At 47.3% G+C, this 24,351-nt stretch overlaps 2 protein-coding genes across 2 annotated transcripts in view; both read right to left on the bottom strand.

Moving 5' to 3' along the window:
• Window positions 1-2,117, bottom strand: part of SUSD2 (sushi domain containing 2) — a 28,749-nt gene extending 26,632 nt beyond the window's left edge. Inside the window, exon 1 of the mRNA XM_032947208.2 lies at window positions 1,853-2,117. Within this exon, the coding sequence (XP_032803099.1) occupies window positions 1,853-1,934 (82 nt within the window). The 5' untranslated portion in view covers window positions 1,935-2,117. The remainder of the gene's footprint in view (window positions 1-1,852) is intronic.
• A 1,880-nt stretch (window positions 2,118-3,997) lies between these two features.
• Window positions 3,998-23,846, bottom strand: ABCB9 (ATP binding cassette subfamily B member 9). Its single transcript, XM_032947207.2, has 14 exons — window positions 23,816-23,846; window positions 19,909-20,260; window positions 18,619-18,962; window positions 17,083-17,197; window positions 16,237-16,367; window positions 15,890-16,095; window positions 14,440-14,637; window positions 13,797-13,925; window positions 11,895-12,083; window positions 10,479-10,652; window positions 10,176-10,335; window positions 7,494-7,630; window positions 6,626-6,871; window positions 3,998-6,277 (listed from the first exon to the last, which is right to left on the bottom strand). Exons 2-14 carry the CDS (start codon window positions 20,235-20,237, stop codon window positions 6,065-6,067), a joined length of 2,571 nt encoding a protein of 856 aa, XP_032803098.1. The 5' UTR covers window positions 20,238-20,260; window positions 23,816-23,846; the 3' UTR covers window positions 3,998-6,064.
• Window positions 23,847-24,351: the final 505 nt, after the last annotated feature.

Genomic DNA, 24,351 nt, shown 5'->3' with positions numbered 1-24,351 from the left:
ACACCATTACACACACACACCAACACACACACCATTACACACACACCAACACACACACACCAACACACACACACCAACACACACACACACCATTACACACACACCATTAAACACACACCAACACACACACACCAACACACACCAACACACACACACACCAACACACACACACCAACACACACACCATTACACACACCATTACACACACCATTACACACACCATTACACACACCATTACACACACCCACCATTAGACACACACCCCAACACACACACCATTACACACACACCAACACACACACCATTACACACACACCAACACACACACACCAACACACACACACCATCACACACACACCATTACACACACCAACACACACACACCAACACACATACACAAAAAGACAAAGATCCCCCATGTAGCCTTAACAGACTGTTGGGGCAAGTGCTGTTAGCGAGCACCTATGAAGGCCGGGAACGGTACACGAGGGGGTGGGTGGCCAGCACCACGCCCGGCCGTCTTTGTCTCCCTAGTGGCGATGTTCACACACCGCACCAGGTACTCATTTGAGGCTGAGTCGACCTAGGGGAGGCCCGGGACCGGTTCAGATAATCGTCACCGGTGTTGGCCGTGAGCGGGAATCGAACCCGGGTCGCCGCGTTCATAGCGCAGCGTAGCGCTATCGCTCCCCACACCAGCACACACAAGCACACACACACCAACACACACACAGACCAACACACCAACACACACACCAGCACACACACCAACACACACACAGACCAACACACCAACACACACACCAGCACACACACCAACACACACACACACCAGCACACACACACACCAGCACACACACACCAGCACACACACACCAGCACACACACACCAGCACACACCAACACACACACAGACCATCACACACACACCAGCACACACACACACACCAGCACACACACACCAGCACACACCAACACCAGCACACACACACCAGCACACACCAACACCAGCACACACCAACACCAGCACACACACCAACACACACACCAGCACGCACACACACACAGACCAACACACCAACACACACACCAGCACACACACACCAACACACCAACACACACACCAACACACACACCAGCACACACACAGACCATCACACACACAGACCATCACACACACAGACCAACACACACACACCATCACACACACACCATCACACACACACACCATCACACACACACACCATCACACACACACACCATCACACACACACACCATCACACACACACACACCATCACACACACACACACCATCACACACACACACCATCACACACACACACACCATCACACACACACCATCACACACACACACACCATCACACACACACCATCACACACACACCATCACACACACACCATCACACACACACCATCACACACACACCATCACACACACACCATCACACACACACCATCACACACACACCATCACACACACACCATCACACACACACCATCACACACACACCATCACACACACACCATCACACACACACCATCACACACACACCATCACACACACACAAACACACACACAAACACACACACCCACACCAGCACACACACACCAGCACACACACCAGCGCACATACACACCAACACCAGCACACACACACAAACACACACACACCAGGACACACACACCAGCGCACATACACACCAACACCAGCACACACACCCCAAAACACACACACCAGCACACACACACCAGCACGCACACCAGTACACACACCAGCACCAACACACACCAGCACCAACACACACACAAACGTCGGTGTTTAACTGTACCTGCTTTGACAGGACCCATGGCCGCAAATTGCACGACTATCAAAGCGAGCGTGAACCGAACAGCAGCTGATGTCATCGCCATTCGAATGAGCAATGTGCAGCAGCAGCAGCATGCAGGGCAGGGCAGGCAACAGGGCAGGCGAGCAAGCTTGCGTTTTCGCTGTATCGACGCGGGGAGAAGACGAGTCTGGGTTGGGGTTTCGCTGTGGTGGTGGTGGTGGTGTGAGCAAGGGGCTGGCTAGGTTGATGCAAGAGGTTGCGGGGGTTGGGTGTTTGGGAACGGGAGATGTTGAGAACGAGGGGTTAAAGGGGGGGGGGGTGGAGAGATGCCATGCACACAGAAGGGTTGTATCTTGTTCCAAAGGTCAAACTGGGAACATGTGTGGTGGTGGTGGTGGTGATGATTATGATGCTGCTGATTTTGCTGTTAAAGGGGGGGTGGGGGTGTTATGTGGAGGCGTGTGTGTGTTTGTTTGTTTTGCAATTAGTGTAAGGAGGTGATTGGGTTTTTTGATTGGACAACATTTTAATGCGAGCTCTTGGGCACAGCACAGGCAGCGACTTGGGGGGTATGGATTTGTTACCAAAGAAACTTGAAGAACTGAAATTCACTCCAATTTTCGTTTTTTTATATATATATAAAAATTTAAGTTTCAGTAAAACCGAGCCAAAGCAACAAGGGAGAAATTGGCTTTTATTTCAGAGATAGTATATGTTTTCTGTCATTGTAGAGAATGTTCTATTTTTATGTAAGTATTCATGTGATGATGGCGCTTTGAGTGGCAGATTTGTAGCAGAATGACCGGAAAGGCGCCAGGAGTTTGAGTAGAAATAAAATTGACTTGACTTGAAAGAATCATACTCTTTGGTTCTTTCGGTAAAGTCACGTAGGTGTCAAAGAGCACGGATTCCTGCAGTCACGAAAGCTTCAAATAAAGATTGAAAGAATCAAGCAAGAAAATGTTGGCTATTTATTGGACAAAAAGACCGATATGGTTGAGCGTGTTGATTTCTTCCTGGTGAAAATTTTGATTCGGAAAAGTTCCAGTTTTGTTTTAATATACGACATAGACACCCTGAACGAACGCGATGGAGGATCGGCTTTTTTTTTTAATAACTAAAGTAAAACTAATATTTTGAAGAAAAATCACATCGAATTTTCTGGGTGAAAAAAAATGATTGTGAAAAATGTCCACGTTTACGTTTCATATAGAGCTCAACTAAGTTTGAACACAGTGGAAACATTAACCTTTGGACAAAAGCAAAACTTTAGCATTTCAATTATTTAACGTGAAACCCCTGAAAATTCCCACTTCCCTACTCTATATAACATGCTAAGCACGAACACATCGAACCTTCTTACGTTGTAAAAAAAAAAACAATTTTTCACGAAAGATAAAATATTCCCCCCCCCCCCCAATAATGTCGCAGTTCCATTTACCTTGCGCTATTTAAATGTCTACATTAGACAACCGAGGGTTGTAGGATAGGTCGACATCGATTTATTGGGTGCGTCAAAGCCACCCAAGCCTTCGGTGACCACACCCGTTGCGTGCTTCTGGACGACTTCGCTTAGCCACGTTTGGGGATCGGTGATTCTCATTACGGCTTCGTACAGCGAGCCTCACACGTCGGCCTCTCATGCCCAACCTCCACTCCGGCAAACGCGACAGCCAAAAAAAACCCAGATAAGTCTTGGCATTGCTGCAGTAAAAAGTGCAGTTTACGCTCTAATCTCCACAAGGTGGTGGTGGGGGGGGAGGTGATTTCAAATGCTTTGACAGTAAACCTTCCAGTACATTTTGTAGCAGAGTTACTTCACTTGATGAGTGGATATAGTCCGTGTTTTAAAAAAAAATGTTTTCTGACAGCACTCACGGGAGAGTTCTCGGGCAGTGGTTGAGCAAACATCGGGCTCACGACACGCGCTGGTCCACATCAACACCCCCGCTGTTAAAGAAATATCAAGGGTATTACGTGTAATGTTCTGGACATAACGTGTTCATTATTGATATTTAGAAGAGGTATTAACACTTTAAACGAGGCTTGCGACTGGTGTGTGGATATCAACATACATACATCATTGCAAACCATTCCATCACCTGTGTCCCTTTCGTCACATAACTACACACACACAGCACCGTGTGAATTTAGCATTGCACGCGTTTATTTCACGTTGTTGCACTTAAACCACAAAATGTCCCGAAATGAACAGCGAATACACATGCTATTATATCGTGTACGTTCGCGATGTGTATGAAGCTATTACAACAGGGCTTGAGTGGTTACTCCGATGACGTTAGTACATTTCCCAGCACTGTGAATTAATATGCAACCGAGTTTTGCATAACCTCGTGTTCGAAAGCAGGCCCGACATCAGGACATTGTAAGCATCCTAAACTTCACGTGTCATCCCTCAATAACTCACGATTCAACAATGTAATTCTCCATTACATTTTTATTTCAATTTGTAGGTATAGTGCAGCATGTGTTTTTTTTATGAAGATGTTGATGATTATGAGAGTAGTAACTTGACCTCCATACTACAAAGTAGACACGCTAAAGTTGCCCACCTTGTTACATCAGCTGTGCCAAACCATGTTAACAAAGATGAAATGCAGTACAGTATATGAGATGGTGGATGTAAGCGAAATTCATATACGATGTTTGAGCGCCGTTATATTAGACATATTCATTGGTTTATTGCTCATTTCGTAGAAAAACTTGCCATCAATAAATATGTATTTACAGCCCTCCGTCAACCCACTGCTTGAAGAAGGCCCGTCCACACCTTTGTGTGCATTCGTGATGAGCTGGACTCATAAGAGCGTGCGAGAGAACAAGTGTTGGGACTTACTTTGATCATGGAAGCTCTCTGACCATACTCTACCACTTTGATAGTGAAGGTTTTCGTTATCAATGACCCCAGATGTTAGCCATGGCCAGGAATGGTGCAAAAACCACCGCTCCCACAAATGCAAAAGTACATTATATAAATTACCCTCAAATACACACTGGCGGAAACGATCTTAAATTCACAGCATACAGTAATCCGACACATGAAAAGAATCCGCACTTCCATGTACAACAGTGTAACTCTGCCTCGTGTATCTGTCCAGTGAAACACACCTGACATAAGGTCTCCGCTGCGGTATCACAGCCATTCATGCGAGGAACACGCGAGGATTCTGACTCGGCAAATCCAATAAGGTACTTTTACTTTGACCTTTGATTAAGGGGTCATGGCTTTGAAAGATCCTTACACTTGACTGGCAAGTCCAGTCCGTTTTTCTGCTTCATCTGGTGTTTGAAGTATTGTAGTGCTTTTTGGTATTGAATCCATGTTGACAAAAACGCAGCTTGCTTGTACCTGCCAGCCTGGTGATTGGCTGGCACAGGGGGGTTCGTGAATATGACTGCGTCCCTGATGACTGTGCTACGGCAGTCTCATCAGCCACAGACACTAATCATCACATTAATATGCAGTGAAATACAACACAAGCATCGAATTATATATGATGGTTTAACCGTATTATGCGAATACAATTACTGAACGCAAACAAGAACTATATATTGCACTTAAGTTATACCTCAATAAATAATGCAAACTGCATGTAATGTTCTCTGTACTAAAGTAAACAAGCGATAGTAATAAGGGCAATACAGTATGTATGACTTCACACCATGACTACAGAACAAACCAGCAATGGATGTAAAACAAAAAAATAAGTTTCAAACATAACACAAAAATGAAGGGTAAAAAAAACTTACGTGAAATAATCTGAACAGACTTCCAACTTACCACTTGTCCACTTATATTCACTATCATTTCCAATCAGGCATATGCTCACCAGTGCTTTAGGACAGTGAGTAAACATTAATTAGGATTGTCTTGCCAATGGACAGGCATAAAAGTATAATCCCTTCTTTCCTCTGGCAAGGGGGGCAATAAACAATACGGCTACATTTGCACACATATATATTGCATCTGCCATTCCTGACCACCTGCAGCAGCACTGTAAAAGAATATAGAGTTGAGTACAGCATCAAAGGATACTCTCTTTGATGAAAAGAAAGGCAGTGCACGAATCAAACGTTTAACTTTCAACAAAAAAGAACATATTGTAACCCTCTCACTGTAGACTTAAAAAAAACAGGGCACTGCCTTCAAGAACGCATCTCCTGCATGCGCACACAGGAACAAACCAAGCCTTACAGAGAATGCGAGACGGGTGTTCTTTCCCCATTTCCCATAGGAATTGTGACAACCTCCACGGAAGTGCCATGCCGTGCACGAGACGCTCCATTCAAACTCTTGGTCTGAACGTGAGTGAAGATTGGGGTGCCTGGGCAAAGGTTTGGTCTTGTGCTCCACTTGCTGGCCATTTGTGATCCAGCACCCACATCCGAGTGTGCGCTCTTTACCTGGTTAAGTCAAGTACACATCAATGACAACAGTGGATTAGTTTTTACAATCCGCAAAGCGACGTACAATTATTTCTCTCGCATTGCACATTTTAAAGTTGCCTATGGAGAGGTGCACGCTTGTCAACAGCAGTGGTGGAGTGGCCGCCAGGGAACGGAACGCATCCAAGAGGACTCCAACCAAGGAAGGTGGAGCGAAGAATCGGCAAGACGGATAACTACATCGCAGGATCATGAGATATGGTGACGGTTTTGGGAAACCTTCATTCAGCAGGGCGCCGATCATGCCTGTTTGACGATTAAGATAATGAAAAAAAAATTGACGTACAGAAATTGTGCAAAGCCTACCTCATCTGGGCCAACAACTTCCTTCTCACTGGGGTCAATGGCGGAGGGCAGCCCCAGCATCTGGCGATGCACGAGGCGTGCGTACAAACCGCCCTGCTGCATCAGCTGAGCGTGAGGTCCCTGCTCCACCAGCCGGCCGTGCTCCAGCACCACAATGTGATCGGCACGCTCCACAGAGCTCAACCGGTGGGCGATCACCAACACGGTGCGGCCCCGCAACTCGCCATTGTACAGAGCTTGCTGCACCTATGTATATGAAGACAGAGATCGTCTTTTAAGGCCCGGTTATACCGTAGTGGTTGACGCGGTGGGCGGCAGAGAAGTATACCAGTGCAGCAAATTCCGTTGTTGGATTTTCCTTTGACGGCCCCCGTGTCTTTGCTCCCTGCCTGCATTATTCTTACGCAGTTAGTGACGGAATAATTGTACGGTGAATTGCACTGTTCAATTTCTGACTACGGCTAACATCAACGGGACGTGATATCTGAACTGTTTCTGGTCCCCCCCTTCGTGAACTTTACCGAACAGAAAACAACCCCCATGACCCACACAGTATTGGGAGGCCCTCATCTAGCAGTGCATTGACAAAAGGGCTGATGTAGATATGCACACGATCGTGGCATGTGCAGTTCATGAACATGGCATGCATGCAGCGAGTGCGGCTGGTAAAATATGCACCATACAAGCACATCATCACGACAGTGGATCTTAGTGCACTGCTATTCGCTGCCTGCCAAGTGACAAATAATATAAACGTGATTGTAAACACTTTGGTTTGGAAGTAAATGGTCCTGAAGTTCATAAAGCCATTTGACTTTGATCTGCGGTGAGTTTATGTGACGATGCGGAATGTGGTGTGAAGACTCGCCATGTGCTCGCTCTCTGCGTCCAGAGCACTGGTGGCCTCATCCAGGATGAGGACGCGTGGGTCCCGCACCAGTGCACGCGCTATCGCCACGCGCTGCTTCTGCCCGCCCGACAGCTGGGCTCCTTTTTCCCCAGCCTCTGTTACACAGAGCGCCAATGCCGGAAAAAAAAATTAGTACCCCCTGGCAAGTTGAACAAGGTCTATAAAACACACAATGAACAATTCGGCTTCGCCCGGGCACAGTTTAAATTAAGTCTGGAAGGTCAATGCAAGGTAGCCAATGCATGAATGCAGACTTTCCACATTTTCTCATTTGTTTTTGCTATTTCCCCCCAATTACGAATTCAATTGTGATCTGTAACTCTTGCAGAGTGCATCACCCAAGGATAAGGACTGACCTCTCATCGAATATTAGCTGGTGCACTTTCTCACTGGCCCTACTATAGAGGTGTTCACCACATGGCAATCAATCAACATTTGTATAATTTTTTTATCGTGTTTAGTCCTTAGAGGGTAAACATTTTTTTTTAATTAATTGAAAATTACAACTTCATATGTTCTGTTTAACACGTAAGCTTTCTCGACCAATATCATCCATAATAGAGGTTTTTGGGTTAGATCGCGTAAATATATAAATGTGTCGGTAAAACCCGCCACCACCCGACACAGCCAACTAGTAAGGGTTGTCACGTAAACAGAACGTGCCAATTCGTTACTAGTACAGCACACCGGTGTATTGGAGAGCCAAGCCGCAACATTTACAATCTGAGTACGACGCTTCACCAGTAATTACAACTAGCTTCATCAGGCGACAGCCAGATTTGGCTATTTTGATCGTTTTAATTACTTGGGCAGTTTCAATGCTCTTGCTATTTTAATTGGTTTTGGTATTCAATGCCCCGTTGATTTGTGCATCATTGTAACCGTTCATTTTGCAGCGCTTCTTTAACATGTTGAATTTCACTTCTCAGTCTGTCACCATCTGACTTTCTTAGCTCGATGAATGACCGTCGTGATAAGAACAGATTTCTGTGCGGTCAAAATACCGTACATTGTAGGAGTAACTGATAAGCTAGCCAGATGTTTGGAAAAAAAACTAATTCGAGTCAGATTTGGCACGGTACATAAAATACAGAAATTAATATCTGGTACAAAAGATGTATTACTGAAGCTATCAACAGAAGGTGTGTACAGGATTAACTGCACGTGTGGTAAATGTTACGTTGGGCAAACAGGACGAATGATCAGCACGAGACTAAAATAACATCAGAGAAATATTAAATTCCCCCAAATACAACTGTCAGCAGTAGCAGAACACGCGTGCCAACAAGGACACTCAATTGATTTTGATAATGTTGAAGTTTTGTGCAAAACTAGCTACTACTGGCCAAGACTAATTAGAGAATCTATCGAAATTGAAAGAAATCAAAATAACTTTAACCGTTCGGATAGCTACCGTCTTAGTGTTGCGTGGAAGCGAATCATCATATAACACATTATTTAAATGCATGCCTACAAAGGGCAGCGTACAGAAATCAACATCTGGTATAGGGATTACCGTTGGTAGAGCTATTTTAATAAACACAATAGACAGGAAGGACAAGTTCAAAGGGCTCGCATAATGCACAAGCATAATGTATGTTACATCAGTAATCTCCCCAAATTGTGCAAGAGCGCAGAAGCGTGGTAAACACATCGACGCCTCTATATAAGGAACGAAACAGTAAGGCTTCTCCACAAATCTGGCTGTCGCCTGATGAAGCTAGTTGTAATTACTGGTGAAACGTCGTACTCAGATTGTAAATGCTGTGGCTTGGCTCTCCAATACACCGTGTGCTGTACTAGTGACGAATTGGCTTGTTCTGTTTACATGACAACCCTTACTTGTTGGCTGTGTTGGGTGGTGGCGGGTTTTACCGACACATTTATATATTTACGCGATCTAACCCAAAAAATCTCTATTATGGTTAATATGTTCTGTGCAGTCGTTGGTGACTGGGCAGAGACCATTAACTCACGAAAATTGTGAACCTGGTTTAATCAAAGGTGACTGTCTGGACTCAAGCCCAGGATCGTATTAGTGCGCTTCCTAAGTCCTGACAGTATTAGCTCTCTCAGTAACCCTACCACCTTTCTTCCAAGTGCTGCACCGTGTAAAGTTGCTCACAAGAGCTATTAAAAAACTGTGGCTGATCCTCCATGATTTTAAACTTCATTGCACAAAGTTACTTAATAGCTGAGGTGACGCTGAAGGTTCTCTGCGTGTCGGCAGTCAGTCCATGGCCACCCACCACCCCCGTGTGTCCCTGTCGAGTCTGTTTGATTGTCTCTGGTGTGTCTATCTGTCTATCTTTGGCAAGTCTATCTTATCCAATGACGATTCTGCTTCTGTAAAATCTAGCTGCCTCTCACTTATTCATATTCTTGGTTCTTTCGGTAAAGTCACGTCTGTCTGTCCCTGGCGAGACTCTCTCCCTCTGCGAGTTCGAGCCCCATCTCTATGCAGTCCTTCTCTGATGTCGTCCATCTATCTTCTGCTTTCCCATTACCAGGCAAGAGGATGCTTGGAAACCTTTCACTGCTCACCCAGACCACATGTGCAAAGTATGATGCACATCGATGCATAAAGTGGGAGGGCTCATAAAAATAAAGGTGCCAGGCATGAGTAACCATAGTACTTGCCTGTTTGGTAAGCAAGAGGCAGGTCAGAGATAAATTCGTGAGCATTCGCTTGCTGTGAAGCAGATATTACTGCATTCTCTGGGCAGTCTTCCATGCCATAAGCAATGTTGTCCCGAAGAGAACGTGCGAAGAGCACGGGTTCCTGTCCTACCAGCGCCACCTGCCAACAGCCACAAGCAATGCAGCCCACCGCACCGCCAAATGTTAACACAAACGAGTACCCAATTCTCTCCAGCCTTCTCCGAGTGACAACGCCCGTGGAGGTCGTTAAATTCCAGTCAGGTGATTGTGATGCGCCCTTACCTTAGTGTGCAGGTAGTGGTGCTGGTACTTGTGCACTGACTGGCCATCGAGCAGCACGCGGCCGCCCAGAGGTTCATAGAGACGTTGAAGCAGATGCACGCAGGATGATTTGCCGCTCCCAGACGGCCCCACCAGTGCCGTTACCAGGCCAGGCTGCAGCTCAAATGACACGCCCTGTGGCTCAGATAACCACGCAACAATTTGGATCGTCAGTTAGTCCCCCATTGAGAAAATTGTTTTTTGTATCTGATATTTTGTTCCAATGTTACAAGTGCTGTCGGTGTCACGGCTCTCACACAGCAGTGCAACTCTGAATGTTAGAAAATGGCCCAAGAAAGCGGATATCACAGAGGCACATCTGAGATCCCTTCAAATCGCCTGCAGAACACAGTAGACGGCAGCACTTTCCCACCCTGTCTGCCATATGAGAGTAATGTTTGTTGCATGGCAGTCAAACTTTGAGATGGAATTTTGCTAGATTAAGCGCAGAAAAATTTGAAGGCACTGGTTTTTTTTTTAATTGGTGACCGGGCTGAGACCATCAACTCACAATACTCGAGAAACTCACTTGAATCACAGGTGGCTCCCTGGATTCGAACCCAGAATCTCAACGGTGCCCAGCTCAGCGCTCTCACCTCTAAGTGACCTAGCCAAGGTACTGTGAAATGGGAATGTGAGCAAGTGGGCACCATGTAGCCGTGGAGGAGAGGTTGGGCAGCTGGATGAGGGGAAGAGTTTTTAGTGCTGACTGTGAGAATGGAAAACAATGTTTTCCACTCCCATGACTGAAATGTTAAATTCAGTTTTTTTTTTCCCTTGTGTAAATTTTTTATTTTAAAAGCCGTACGATACATAAGATTCAAGATAAATCGTAAATGGATTTATTTATATACACACACTGTGAATCACTTACGCTTCGTGGAAGACTTTGTTTCACCCTGATCTGGAGGAAATGGACAATGGATTGGTCCACAATGACCTAACCTTGCAAGAGTCACGTGCAAGCCAAAACTAATGAACCGTGCATGCCCATATTTTAACTGCTCTGTGAGCGATACTCGGCATCCAAAAGTAAAATTAAATTATTTTTAGATGAGCACTATTTTACACGGATAATTTGCACTGATTGTCTCATCGGATTTCTATAAAACTGAAGCTCCGTCTACACTGCAGCAAAATTTCAATAACGGCAAAAGGCATTAGTCCCAATGTCCTGGTTGAAATACTGCGAAGTGTCAATTAAATTCCATTGAAATTCATAACAGAAATGCGTTCCTCTTTTACAACTAGGAGTCCTTTGTGAACGTCACGTAACTATCCGGTCGATATACCTGGTACATTCTGAATGAGTAAGATTGATTCTGCACCTCAACAAAGAAACACAATTTACCATTCACCGAGGCCTCGCTCCCGTACCTTCAGCACAGGTGCGTCAGGCCTTGATGGGTACGCGAAGGTGACATCCTTGAAAGAAACTTGCCCCTCCAACTGCACAGGTGCCAAGGTCCCATCGGTGCGCATGCGCGGCTCCCGTTCCATGTACTCGAACACCTTGCCGGCAGCACCAACCGCCTGCATCAGCCCTGTGTACACCGAACCCATGTTCTGGGTACCAATAAGGGCGTGAGGCCCAAGTAAATCCCTAGAAACTCCCGACACGTAACAATCAGCATTTATGACCCATTAATACTGGTAGTGAATGTAGTGGACTGGAAGCCCAACCGGGATGAATTCACAGGAGGCAGGGGATTAATTGTGTATGTCTGTCCACGTCGGAGGGGTGGGGCTGGGTGGAGAGGGGAGGGTAGGGAGGGGCTGGGTGGGGAGGGGCTGGGTGGGGAGGGGCTGGGTGGGGCTGGGTGGGGGGTGGGACGGGTGGGGCAGGGTGGGGTGGGGCTGGGTGGGGAGGGGCTGGTCACCCCGTGGTGCCCTTATATGGACTGGAAGCCCAACCGGGATTAATTCATAGGAGGCAGGGGATAATACACTGCACTTTCTGGCGTCGTATTATAATTCTGCTCACTTTTCATTTTGCTTTCTTCTGCGCACGACCCTAACAAGTTTGGCTTAAATATCCGTACATAATTACTTCATAATTACTTCAAAATTTCCTACCAGCCCCCTCCGCAGGAATGTGTTTTACACTTTTCCCTAATTTTTTATCTATTAGAAATAATAACTCTCAAGTGAAATTAACTAATTAGCCAATTTTTACTTTTCAGTGGCACAAGTTGCATGAGCGAGTTTAACTTCTGCCTTCTGCAATCGCAGTCAATAATGAGTTTGTAGTTCCCATAGACGTATTAACAAACGCTCCGAGTAATGCCAATGGCCAAAGATATACAAGGAATATTAATTTCGGGGAATAACCGTTATGCTCCCTAAATACAGATACACTTTTTTTCTATATATACCTTTCATGCTTTCTTCCACTGATTAATGCTGCATTCCCACGAGCATTTACACTCCGTGTCATGCATTTCAGGAACAATCCAGTAGCACGGTTGGCTACGTACGGTTCGAAACAAGTCCAACATACATACAATCAGTACGACTCAGGTGTTGTCCCAACACACGGCCCCATGGGTTCAGTCCCTCCAATCCAACCTACCAACGTCCCCCCATCTCTTCCCTCTTGTCAAATGGGGCGCCACGGTGGCAACAGGTTAACTACCTCGCCTGGTATAATGGAGGGTGTGGGTTCGATCCCAACCCTGACGCCTGTATATTTGGAATTTGCATGTTGTCCCCGTGGTCCCGTGGATTTTTCTCCAGGTCCTCCGGTTTTTCCCTCCACATTTATAAACATACGTTTAAGATTATTTGCCTACTATAAATGTCCACGTGATAAGCCACTTCATTGGGCTATCATTTGTGGCCAGGTCGGTTCTGATAAATAGCTACATAGTTCAGTGAGCCTTAGCTGGTAAAATAAAAATAGTTTTTAATAGTTTTATATTTTTTATTAGCATACACTATCCCAAGAAATAATTGGTTATAAAATATAATGCTTTGTGTTTTTTTACAAATACAAACACGGCCCTCAAGTTGACATAGGTGATAGACATTGCGAATCGCTTTCGTGCTTTTCCATCTGATGTTCTGACGAGACAACTTTTTTCAAGCTCTGCCCGGCTGAACGCGGATAGCCCCACCAGCCAAGCGAACCACTTGACGTAAAACAAACTGAGCCACGTGGCTCGGGTTTGGCTCGTAGGCTGCCGTGGGAATCCGCGACTATTAACTGGGCGTGGGAATGCAGTGTCAAAGAGCCCTGTGTCCCATGGGTCTCATGCAGAAGGCTTCCTCTGTTTGTACCTCCAGACAGGCGCCTAGCTCCATCTGGTAAAGGATGAAGGAGATAAGGTGTGCGCCTGATATGCGGTCAGTCACCACCAAGTGTCCTCCATAGTACAGGATGCCCACCTGCAGGGCCAGCTGTGTCAACTGTCATGCACGGAAACACAAAACAACATTTTATAAGAACGCTGGACACAAGCTTTGATAGCATGCACGCTCAAGGGATGGAGCTATGGTGCAGTGATTTGCACGCTGCCCTCTGAAACCGACAACACATGTTCAATTCCTAACAATGGTGAATATCAGTGGTGATATCTGGACCAGTACTGGATACACCCCCTTAACACCAAAACTTAATTAATCTGCATAGCACAGCACAGTAAAGTATGGAGAAACAACCCCCAATGTCAACATGGCATGTGGAGTCCTTCATCCAGCAGTTGACTGACAAAGTGTTGTAATCTATGACTTTTTAAATGTATTCTATCCGAATAGAGCACAATGGGCAATCAAGGTGTTGGTTGGGGGGGGGGGAGTTATTTTTTGATCAACAATCCGATGCATCATTACATGCCTACTGAGCGCAAGCCCAATTCCCCGAGAGGATCACAACACACATCAATCGGTGCATAACGAGCATCCATCGCCTGAGGGCACTTACGCTGTTGCTGCACGAGAACCCGGCGTAGGCGAGGGCCTGCCGGCGGTTGTGGCGGTACGTATGCTGCAGCGCATCACGGTAGCGACGGCACTCGGCCTCCTCGCCGGCCAGGCTCCGCACCGTCCGGATGGCCGCCAGCGTCTCCTCGGCAGCGCCGCTTGCCACCGCCAAGGAGTCCTGCACCGCCTTGGACAGTTTCTGCGAAGCCGCAAGGCAACTCGAGTGAGTGTCACAACCAAAAATCACCAAAGGTGTATGCTTTTAGCTTTATACAGTAGTATATTTTAACCTGGACGGAGTTCTGTATCTCTGCATATACATTTCAAAAGAAATGTAGTTCATCAGCGTGTCACCTGGCCATGCTTGTATAACTGAAATCTGTACTGTATAACATTTGCACCATCGCAGGGTCCCAATGAATCATGGCCTAGAAGATCATTAGGTCCTTCCTGCTGAAATAAATACAATCTATCTATATAATCCAGCAGCATTTGAACCTTATGGCAGTACCCCGGCTCTCGCATACTGTCCGTGATGCAGTCATTTTTAGTCTGTTGATGGTCGGCGATGTGGCAATCGACTCATCTCGACGAGCTGTTCACGATGCACCACCACGGTGCGTACGAGCGTTCAGAGTTTCGGCACAATCGTCCTCGCTGCGTTTCGACATCGCGGAGTAGCGCTGATTTCGGATTGATTGGTACCCCAGTCACCGCGCTTAGTAACACCCCTGGAAAAAAGTGTCCCAGAAATAAAATATTTAATTGCCTTGGCCATTTTGTATTATTTAGTACCCCGGGGTACCGCCATAAGGATGATTTATTTCAGCAAGCAAACTGTCTTCCGGTTTTGATCTTCTGTGTCTCATCAGCAGTCAGGCTTGTTAAACAAATAAATGTAGCTGGGCTGCCAGATGTTATTAACAAGGACACTCCATACTGAATGATGGAGCCCTGTTCGTCAAAGAAGAAATATTTTACATTATTCATTTTTCATTCGTACACAATCAGCCACAAAATAACAATGTAGGCATTTTTTGTTACGTTAAAATACACCTTCACACAAAGTATCCGAAGGGGTTTAAAATAACGTGCTCAGATGTTTATACAAAAGGCCGTTTTACCGACCCTTCTAGAGGTGACATTAAAATTTAACATTTTGAGATTTTGGAAAAATTCCACATGACACCACGGTCGGATGCGAAACATCTCTGAAGTGATGCCATTTCCTATGACATCATAGACTTGGATCAATCTGAAACAACTTTTTATTGGGGATCCTAAATTTTGTACCCAGGTCCGATTTTTTCATCTTCATGAATTTAAATCGGAAAACCAGGAACACATCCCTATTATCCGACTGCTGACTGTCCGTGAATGGTGGCCTCATATTTTTGAAAGAAAATTACTTTACACGAACATTCTTGTGCGTGTACTGTGAAAGATGGTACCTCATAGAAGTCTCCGTAGAACTTGGAGACAAGTGTGACGATGGGCAGACCCAGCAGAGTGAGCAGACTGAGCCGCCAGGAGAGTCCGAACATGAAGATGCACACTCCGCCAGCCTTGACCAGGCTCCGCAGGAAAACGTTGGCGTTTTGAGACACGACGTCGCTCACCACCGTTGTATCCGAGTTCAGTCGTGACGTTATGTCCCCTTGCGGAAAAAAAACAGCAGAAAATGCGTCACACGTCAAAAGGCACAGATGCGCCGGACTCTATCAAAAGAAGCAAATAAAGCGCACAAAGACAAACACATTGTACGAAACTCATCGAGCGGTGAGCAACGCTGACACACCTGTGCGGGTGGTGTCAAAAAAGGCCACCTCCTGATGGATGAGCGAACGGAAGAGCAAATTGCGAATGCGGATGTTGAGACGAGACATCGTCAGCGTGAATAGGCCACCTCGCAGTCCAGCAGCTATGGAGCTGGAGTTAAGGGTTAAGATTACATCCATGGAAGGTCAAAGAAGCACTGCGAAAACCACTTGCATTGTATTGCACTGAAAACAGAGTATATGCTTTGTAAACATAACAAAACATTAATTCATTAAAGTCAACACAACTTTTATCATGCAATACTACATGGAAACGATGCCAGTTAAGGCACATTGTGCTGCTCCTAAATAAATAAATTACACCTCCTTCCAATGTTTTGTCTCTCCACATAAAAAATGAAAAAAAATTTACACACCTTATCAACCAAACAGCCTTCTGGGAGTGCATCTTATCAGCAGCATTGGTTCAATACAGGCGAACTCTGAACCAGTTTCAACATTCAATGTCTTGTTCAATAAAATACAACTCTGGAGCAGTTTAAACAAGCAGTCTCTCAAGATTTTTCTTTTTAAGAGGAAAGACAAAAATGGGATGTAAGGATTAGTTATTGTGTTTTTTACAATCTTCACAATGATAATTTTGTGTTGTGGTATGGCATATTACTTTATAGAAAAAAAGATATCCAAGTTAAAATGTACGATATTGTTTTTTGCACTCTACACAGTAAACACAATTCCAAACTATATTTGTAAGTGCACATAAATGTTGTCAGGTATGTTTCAACCAAATACTGAGGAATTTCTTAAATAATTGTTCCCATCAGTGTAAATGTTGACTGTATATAATGAGTGGACTCCAAGCTTACCTGGCTATGGCAATGAGAGACATATAAAGGATAGCTTTGCTGAATGCAGCCTGGCTTTTCTTTATGACAATTCCATCGATCACCTGGCCCGTGTAGTAAGGAATAAATATTTCTCCTAATTAAATACAACATGCACAGTGTGAACAATAACATGGCAAGTAAGATTTCTTTATTCTAAAAACGTACCAATGTTCTTTAAACGATGGTAATAAAAAAAATGTTATTAGGTTACAATAAGATGTGAAATACGAAATACAAAACACAAACTTCTTTACAAAAAGGCTTGTCTTTTTCTCCAATTTTATCTGACGTGCCATCAGCATTATGTCACGAGACCAATGATACATTCTGAGCTCTAACAGAACAGTAAATCGCCCTGTATTAAAGAACAGTCTGCTGGCATCTCTTCAACTGACCTCTTCTTCACACTAGGGAGCAGTAGTTTCCCACCTCTGATTCGCACGGTTGGCCACATATGGTGCGAAAGAAGTTCAAGATACAGACATCTGCCTTGCTACAGGGTAACGTTGGTCACATGGGAGTCAACAGGGGTGGAGCCAGGATTTCAGGCCGGGGTGACATTCAACAAATTTTAATTTCAAGAATGATTAGAGAGTCAGGCTGTTGAACTAGACGCCATCGGTTGGCGACACACTCTGACAATGCAGTTGCACGGAGTCCGCCAGACCGAGTGTCGTACACTTATACGCAGAATGTCACCCCTGTCACCCCACCTGGCTCCGCCCCTGGGAGTCAAGTTTATAAAAATGTAAATCTCAGATCTGGAATTTAGCCAACTTAAATGTGAAACCAAATGTAACATGACAACTTTTTTGTGCAGTCATGGATGACCAGGCTACTAAGATCATCTACTAAATACACTTGAGAATCCAGTTTACTCACAGATGGCTGCCTGGATTCAAACCGAACATCTAACTTGTGCTGGTTCAGCATTCTGACCTCTGAGCCACCTTGCCACCTATTGTTTTTCCATTCATTTAAATATTTGACAAAAGCCACACCCAAGATGACTTTTAAACGTTGCAAATTGTATTTATCAGTTTTACAAGTGCACTTTAGACTGCCGACTGTGAGCGGATTTTGAAACAGCAATCACCTAAAGGATCCTGCAAATAAATAAATAAATGCTTTGTGAGTGCCTTCCAGATAAGCGTACATCACAAAAACACAATGACAGATAATGCAACATCTTTTGGGAATAGAATTCCGGCCTCTTTTGAGAAAAGTTTAATCGCGGGCACCTGACAGGATGCAAATCAGGATCACGGCAGCGCCAGCTCAACATATTGAGCTCTGAGTTAGCCAGCCATCTCTAATATAATATGAACTAAACCTAAAAGTACCATTCTGTATGCTCTATCATACGCTTGTCCATTATTAATGGTCAAATCGTTATTGAGAGCATGTTACATACAGTACCAGCCTTGGTTTCATAGGGGTTTTTTTTTGTTTGTTAAAGCAGTTCATGTTCAATTCATTTATATATCATGTGTTGGCAATCTACTGTGAACTCACCTATAGAGCAAATGACCAGAAACATAAATGCACCAGCCAGATAGAGAGCATCCGGTTTGCACTGGGAAAACAATCGCTGAACGTTGGTTCGAGAGGCCTTCTTGCTTCCACGACCCACATCCTGCCCTTCCAGTCCACTGCCATCCACCCCCTTCCCATGCTCGTCCAGCAGCCTCTGCCGCTCTCTCTCACTTCCCTCCTCCCTGTCGCCTCGCCGTTGGATTCCGCTCGACGACGACCGCAAGCCGACGCCATGGACCGCGGCCAGTTGCAGCGTGCCATAGAGCAGAAGCGAAGAAACCAGCGTCCACACATACAGTGCCCAGAACCACGGGTCGAAGTCCCTGTGGAAATACAGTGGCAGAACCGATATTACTGAGAGTTTACGAAACGCAGGAGAGTGATGAAATGTCGCTTTACTCCGTGCGAGACTTTTAAATATATATTGCGGTGTTTTTATTGGGCCATATGTGAGCAGCTGTTAGATGAGTAAAATGAAAAGAATGCACAATAGAATTACTTAGCCAAACAATAAGCCCGCCAGACACTTATTTGGTGAATTCAGTAGAAGTCGAGTACTCTGCTCTAATTCCAAGCGATTTACGCTCACATAAATAATCTGCAAATTTATATCAAATTTATTTGAAGTGAGATCAGTTTTACTGCACCTCCTAAGAACTAATTTAAAAGAGCTTCAAGGATTTTAGTATCCAATAAAACTTTTAAGCAAGATAGACACTAATGGAATGAGCATGAAATGAAGAAAAAAAGGATCCAGAGATACAGTATACTTTGTGATATCAATAAAGTTTTGAATTAGGAAACTTTTCACGAATATATCATGCAATTATACATCGAAACAAATTATGAATGTCTTGTCTCGACGAAATTTCACACCGCACATTTTACCAATTTGCATATTCTTCTATTTAGATATCGATGTTGCCATACTCTTTAAGCGTACCAAGAAAATAAACATTTCAAAAGCAATATCACAACACTCTAACAATGCTATTTATTGCTAAGTTATTAATCACCCGTCTCTCTCAATATTTGTTCTAATTGAATGACTGCTCGAAAGGATGATTAACAACGGGGAAACATTAAGACGTGCCACTGAAAATGTTCACAGTACTTACAAGCATTTACTTTATTTGGCCTATCGTTGGGGCTCTCTTGGCCTCCCTCTAGTGGACACCCTTTCGCCAGTAACAAAGCAAGTAAGCACTTGGGGGGCAGCGCCTCTACATTTCTAGGGACCACTTTTACCATGGGGCAGCTCAAACTCACCGCGTCCCTTCAGAGAAAATGAGCAACTTCACAGTGGCGTAGATCGGCATGGCACAACACAGCACGGTGTAGAGTGTCACAAGTCTGCGCAGGACGTGTGTGGTCCGGTTGGGCCCACACGCTAGCCCCAGGCACACCACCAGCGAGGTGAATACCCGCAACACGCACGACATCCACAGGTCAAGCAGCGCCCGCGCAGGGCTGGGGTCCGCCACATCTCTCCCGAACTGGTTGACGGAGAATCCGCGGGTATATGCGGCCGTGCTGACCAAGCCATCTGTGGCCATCAGGACCAGACAGCTGGCCAGAACCCACTCCAACCGGGCCATGTGAGCATGTACACTGAGCAAACCTGCGTTGCAGACACAAAGTGGATTGTTAATTTAGTTCAATGTCACCAATGCTGAACCCGGCTTCGTTAACGGTTTGACTAATTAGTTCAACCGTTTAAATGTGTCAGCGTCTGTTGGGCTGACAGTATTGCGGGCTGTGGTGCAATTACGGCACAGCTGTTTTCTGCGCAAATGACAGGACGCGCCTTGGAGGACGTGGATAAGGCCACATGCGGCTGACTGCTGTGACAGGCAGCGCACGTTTTACCGCATCGCGGAATTGCCACTGCTGTGCCTTGTCCCGTGTCTCCAAAGCGCATCGCCAGATGTGTCTGCGCATTAATTCCATCCCACTGTGCTGCACGCCGCGGCTACTGAGCCCCATTTAACGCGGGTGACAGCCTCTGAATAACTATATCTGATTGTGCAGAACCCTCTGCCAGGCGTGTTGGCTAATGCCTCTAATCCTGAGGTGTGGAGGCATGGGTTGATGTGTCACGTGAATACCGCAATTGTGAAGCAATTGTGGTCATCAGACGGCAGGTTACACCAAGTGGGTTCGCGTCAACCTGCCTGTACACGCATTTTGAGTGTTGTCTCCCCTCGTTTGCGCGGCGGGTTTATTTAAGGTGCGCCGGTTTCATCTAAAAATGAAAAACCGCTCCGTTCTTTTAGGCAGAACTGGCCAATACCGTCATATCACATCGCAAGGGCCACTGTGGGGGGAAAAAAAATTGAGTCGTGCTAACTCCTTAATTATTTCCTGTATAAACAAACAAATGACTCGACCACACTGCAGTGCCACCACCATGACCCAAATGTACAATTCCACATGGCCATGGGCCTTCACGTCGCCTCTACAAATGTCCATCGGCCACTTTGCGTGACCAACTTGCCACCGACCGACCCCGTGGTTGGCAAAGCGCGAGGTGGCAACGGGGACCTCCCAGACGGCATCTTCCCCCAACCCGGTGGGCCTTTAAAGATGCAATCGAATATATATGTGTGTACACACACACACACAAAGTGTCGTAAAGATGTGCGAATACATTGACGGGCGTCCCGTTGTGACTCGGTATTGTCGACGCAAACTGTCCAGTCGCTTTAAAAGCGCAGAATTGTTTTCAACCTCGCCATCTACCACTCATTCAGCGCGGAGCACACAATCAAGGCACGTACTGTTGTTTATCCACAAATGAGAGAGACGCTTTGATGTTCATGAGACGGGATTGTCTTCCTGAAAGCAACAACAACAACTAAGGTCAGAAACGCGAAGCGTGTCAACTCCCTCTCCCATCATCTTCCTCCCTCTTCCCCTCCCTGTCCCCTCGCCTGACCTCTGCTATCTCTTCCTCTCCTTCTCTTACCTCCCCACGTGTCCTCTCACCGATCTCCTTCAATTGCATCTCCCCTTCTCTCACCACCCCCCCACCCCCCGTGTCACTATCTCATCATCATCATCATCTCCCATTCACTCTTCCTCTCGTCTCCGCCGAGTCACTCCCCTCTCCTGTCCTCCGCTATCTCACCTTACCTATCCCTCTCTTCTCTCCTCCCTCCTGTCGCATCCCCCACCCCCTCTCTCTCTCTCTCCTCTTCTCTCATTGTTAGCTCAAATATTGTTAGCTCACCTCTCACCCACCTCCTCCTCCTCTATGTATTGCCTCGTATCTTCCCTCGTATCTTGCCTGGTATCTTCCCTCGCTCTCCCCTCCCTCTGCTCAGCTGTCATCGCCGCGTCTCTCCCCTCCCTCTCTCGCCTACTCACTACTCACCGTCCTTCCCAGCCTCTCCACACTCCAGGCACCTGTAATCTCTCCCTCTCCCCTCCCTCTACACTCCCTCTACACTCCCCATCTTCCCTCGCCTGTGCTCTACTCCCTCTCCACCCCCCTAATTCAACCTCTACCCTGCCCCTATCTCCCTTATCCCTCTCCCCTCTCCCTTATCCCTCTCCCCTCACCTGTCATCTCCCCTCCTTCTCTACAGTCTCCCTCGACCTTCTCCATCTCCGTTTCATCCCCACATCTCCCCCCTCCATTCTCCCCCCCCATCTCCCCTCTCTCCTCCCCCACCTACCCCTCACCACCCCCACCCCACCTACCCCTCACCACCCCCACCCCACCTACCCCTCACCACCTACCCCTCACCATCCTCCCCACCTACCCCTCACCACCCTCCCCACCTACCCCTCACAACCCACCTACCCCTCACCCCCCCACCTAGCCCTCACCCCCCACACCTACCCTCACCACCCCAACTACCCCTCATCACCTCTCACTACTCCCCCCCACCGACCCCTCACCCCCCACCTACCCCTCACCACCCCCCACCCCACCTACTCCCCACCTACCCCTCACACCCCACCTACCCCCCTCCCACCTACTCCTCACCACCTCCACCTACCCCTCACCTCCCCCCTACCCCTCACCTCCCCCCTACCCCTCACCTCCCCCCTACCCCTCACCTCCCCCCTACCCCTCACCTCCCCCCTACCCCTCACCTCCCCCCTACCCCTCACCTCCCCCCTACCCCTCACCTCCCCCCTACCCCTCACCTCACCTACCCCTCACCTCCCCCCTACCCCTCACCTCACCTACCCCTCACCTCCCCCCTACCCCTCACCTCACCTACCCCTCACCTCACCTCCCCCCTACCCCTCACCTCACCTCCCCCCTACCCCTCACCTCCCCCCTACCCCTCACCTCACCTACCCCTCACCTCACCTCCCCCCTACCCCTCACCTCACCTCCCCCCTACCCCTCACCTCCCCCCTACCCCTCACCTCACCTACCCCTCACCTCCCCCCTACCCCTCACCTCCCCCCTACCCCTCACCTCACCTCCCCCTCACCTCACCTCCCCCCTACCCCTCACCTCACCTACCCCTCACCTCACCTACCCCTCACCTCCCCCCTACCCCTCACCTCACCTCCCCCCTACCCCTCACCTCACCTCCCCCCTACCCCTCACCTCCCCCCTACCCCTCACCTCCCCCCTACCCCTCACCTCCCCCCTACCCCTCACCTCCCCCCTACCCCTCACCTACCCCTCACCTCCCCCCTACCCCTCACCACCTCCACCTACCACTCACCTCACCTACCCCTCACCTCCCCCCTACCCCTCACCACCTCCACCTACCACTCACCTCACCTACCCCTCACCTCCCCCCTACCCCTCACCTCACCTCTCAGAGTCTCCCCCGCGTCTGTTCGCCGGTTCCGCTGCTGCGCGCCGCACGTGGGGGGGGGGCGCGGCCTCGCGGTCGCCGCGCCCGATTGGAGGAGCCCGCGGCATCGCAGCGCGTCACGTGGGTCCAGCGATTCCAAACTATTCCGATTCCTTGTGATCGTCGCTATTCGATTCCTCGTTTTTATTTGTTTGTTTGTCAACGGCTTGTCTAGGGTTGCGCTACGACCCCGCCGCGTCTCCTTTGCGCTCTCGTCTGCACTAGCTCGTTTTGCATCGCCCAAGGCGGCAACCTTGTCGGTTCGCGTTTCACCTCGCAATGTAATCGATTTTGCGATCAGAGTTTGCGAAATCTAAAAATCGATCCCCGCCGAACAAACCAGTCACCTTGGCCCGTTGCGAGCTGGGAAAACGTCGTCGCGCGCCCCTCCCCCCGTCAGGCCGTTCCCTAGCAACGCGGGGCACGTGACGAGATGTATTTTTATGGAAGGGGCAGGGCAGGGTTGCTATTGGTTGTTATAGAAGAGAGGGCGGGTTCCTATGGAAGAGGGGGACGATTGCTATTGGTTGCTATGGAAGAGGGGGAGGGTTGCAATTGGTTGTGATGGAAGCAGGGGAGATTTGCTATTGGTTGCGATGGAATAGAGGGGGTTGCTATTGGTTGCTATAGAAGAGGGGGAGGGTTGCTATTGGTTGCTATGGGTGACGTCAGGCGCAAGCCACTTCCTTAAACATTGCCTGAAGGAGCTGTGCATAACCCTGCAAGGAAACCTGGCGTGCAATATCTCTTCACGTTTAATTCACAATTCTAATAATTATTTTTCATTATGTGGCTGCGAAATGATAAACCACTTCGTTGAGCTATCACTTGTGGCTAGGTTTCGCTTCTGATAAATAAACTTCGGGGCCGTCCATAAATGACG

This window comes from Petromyzon marinus, chromosome 5, assembly GCF_048934315.1.
Source record: "Petromyzon marinus isolate PM22_M1 ecotype Great Lakes invasive population chromosome 5, UKy_Petmar_22M1.pri1.0, whole genome shotgun sequence".
Taxonomy (NCBI): Eukaryota; Metazoa; Chordata; class Hyperoartia; order Petromyzontiformes; family Petromyzontidae; genus Petromyzon; species Petromyzon marinus.
This window is presented reverse-complemented; position numbering and strand designations above follow the sequence as displayed.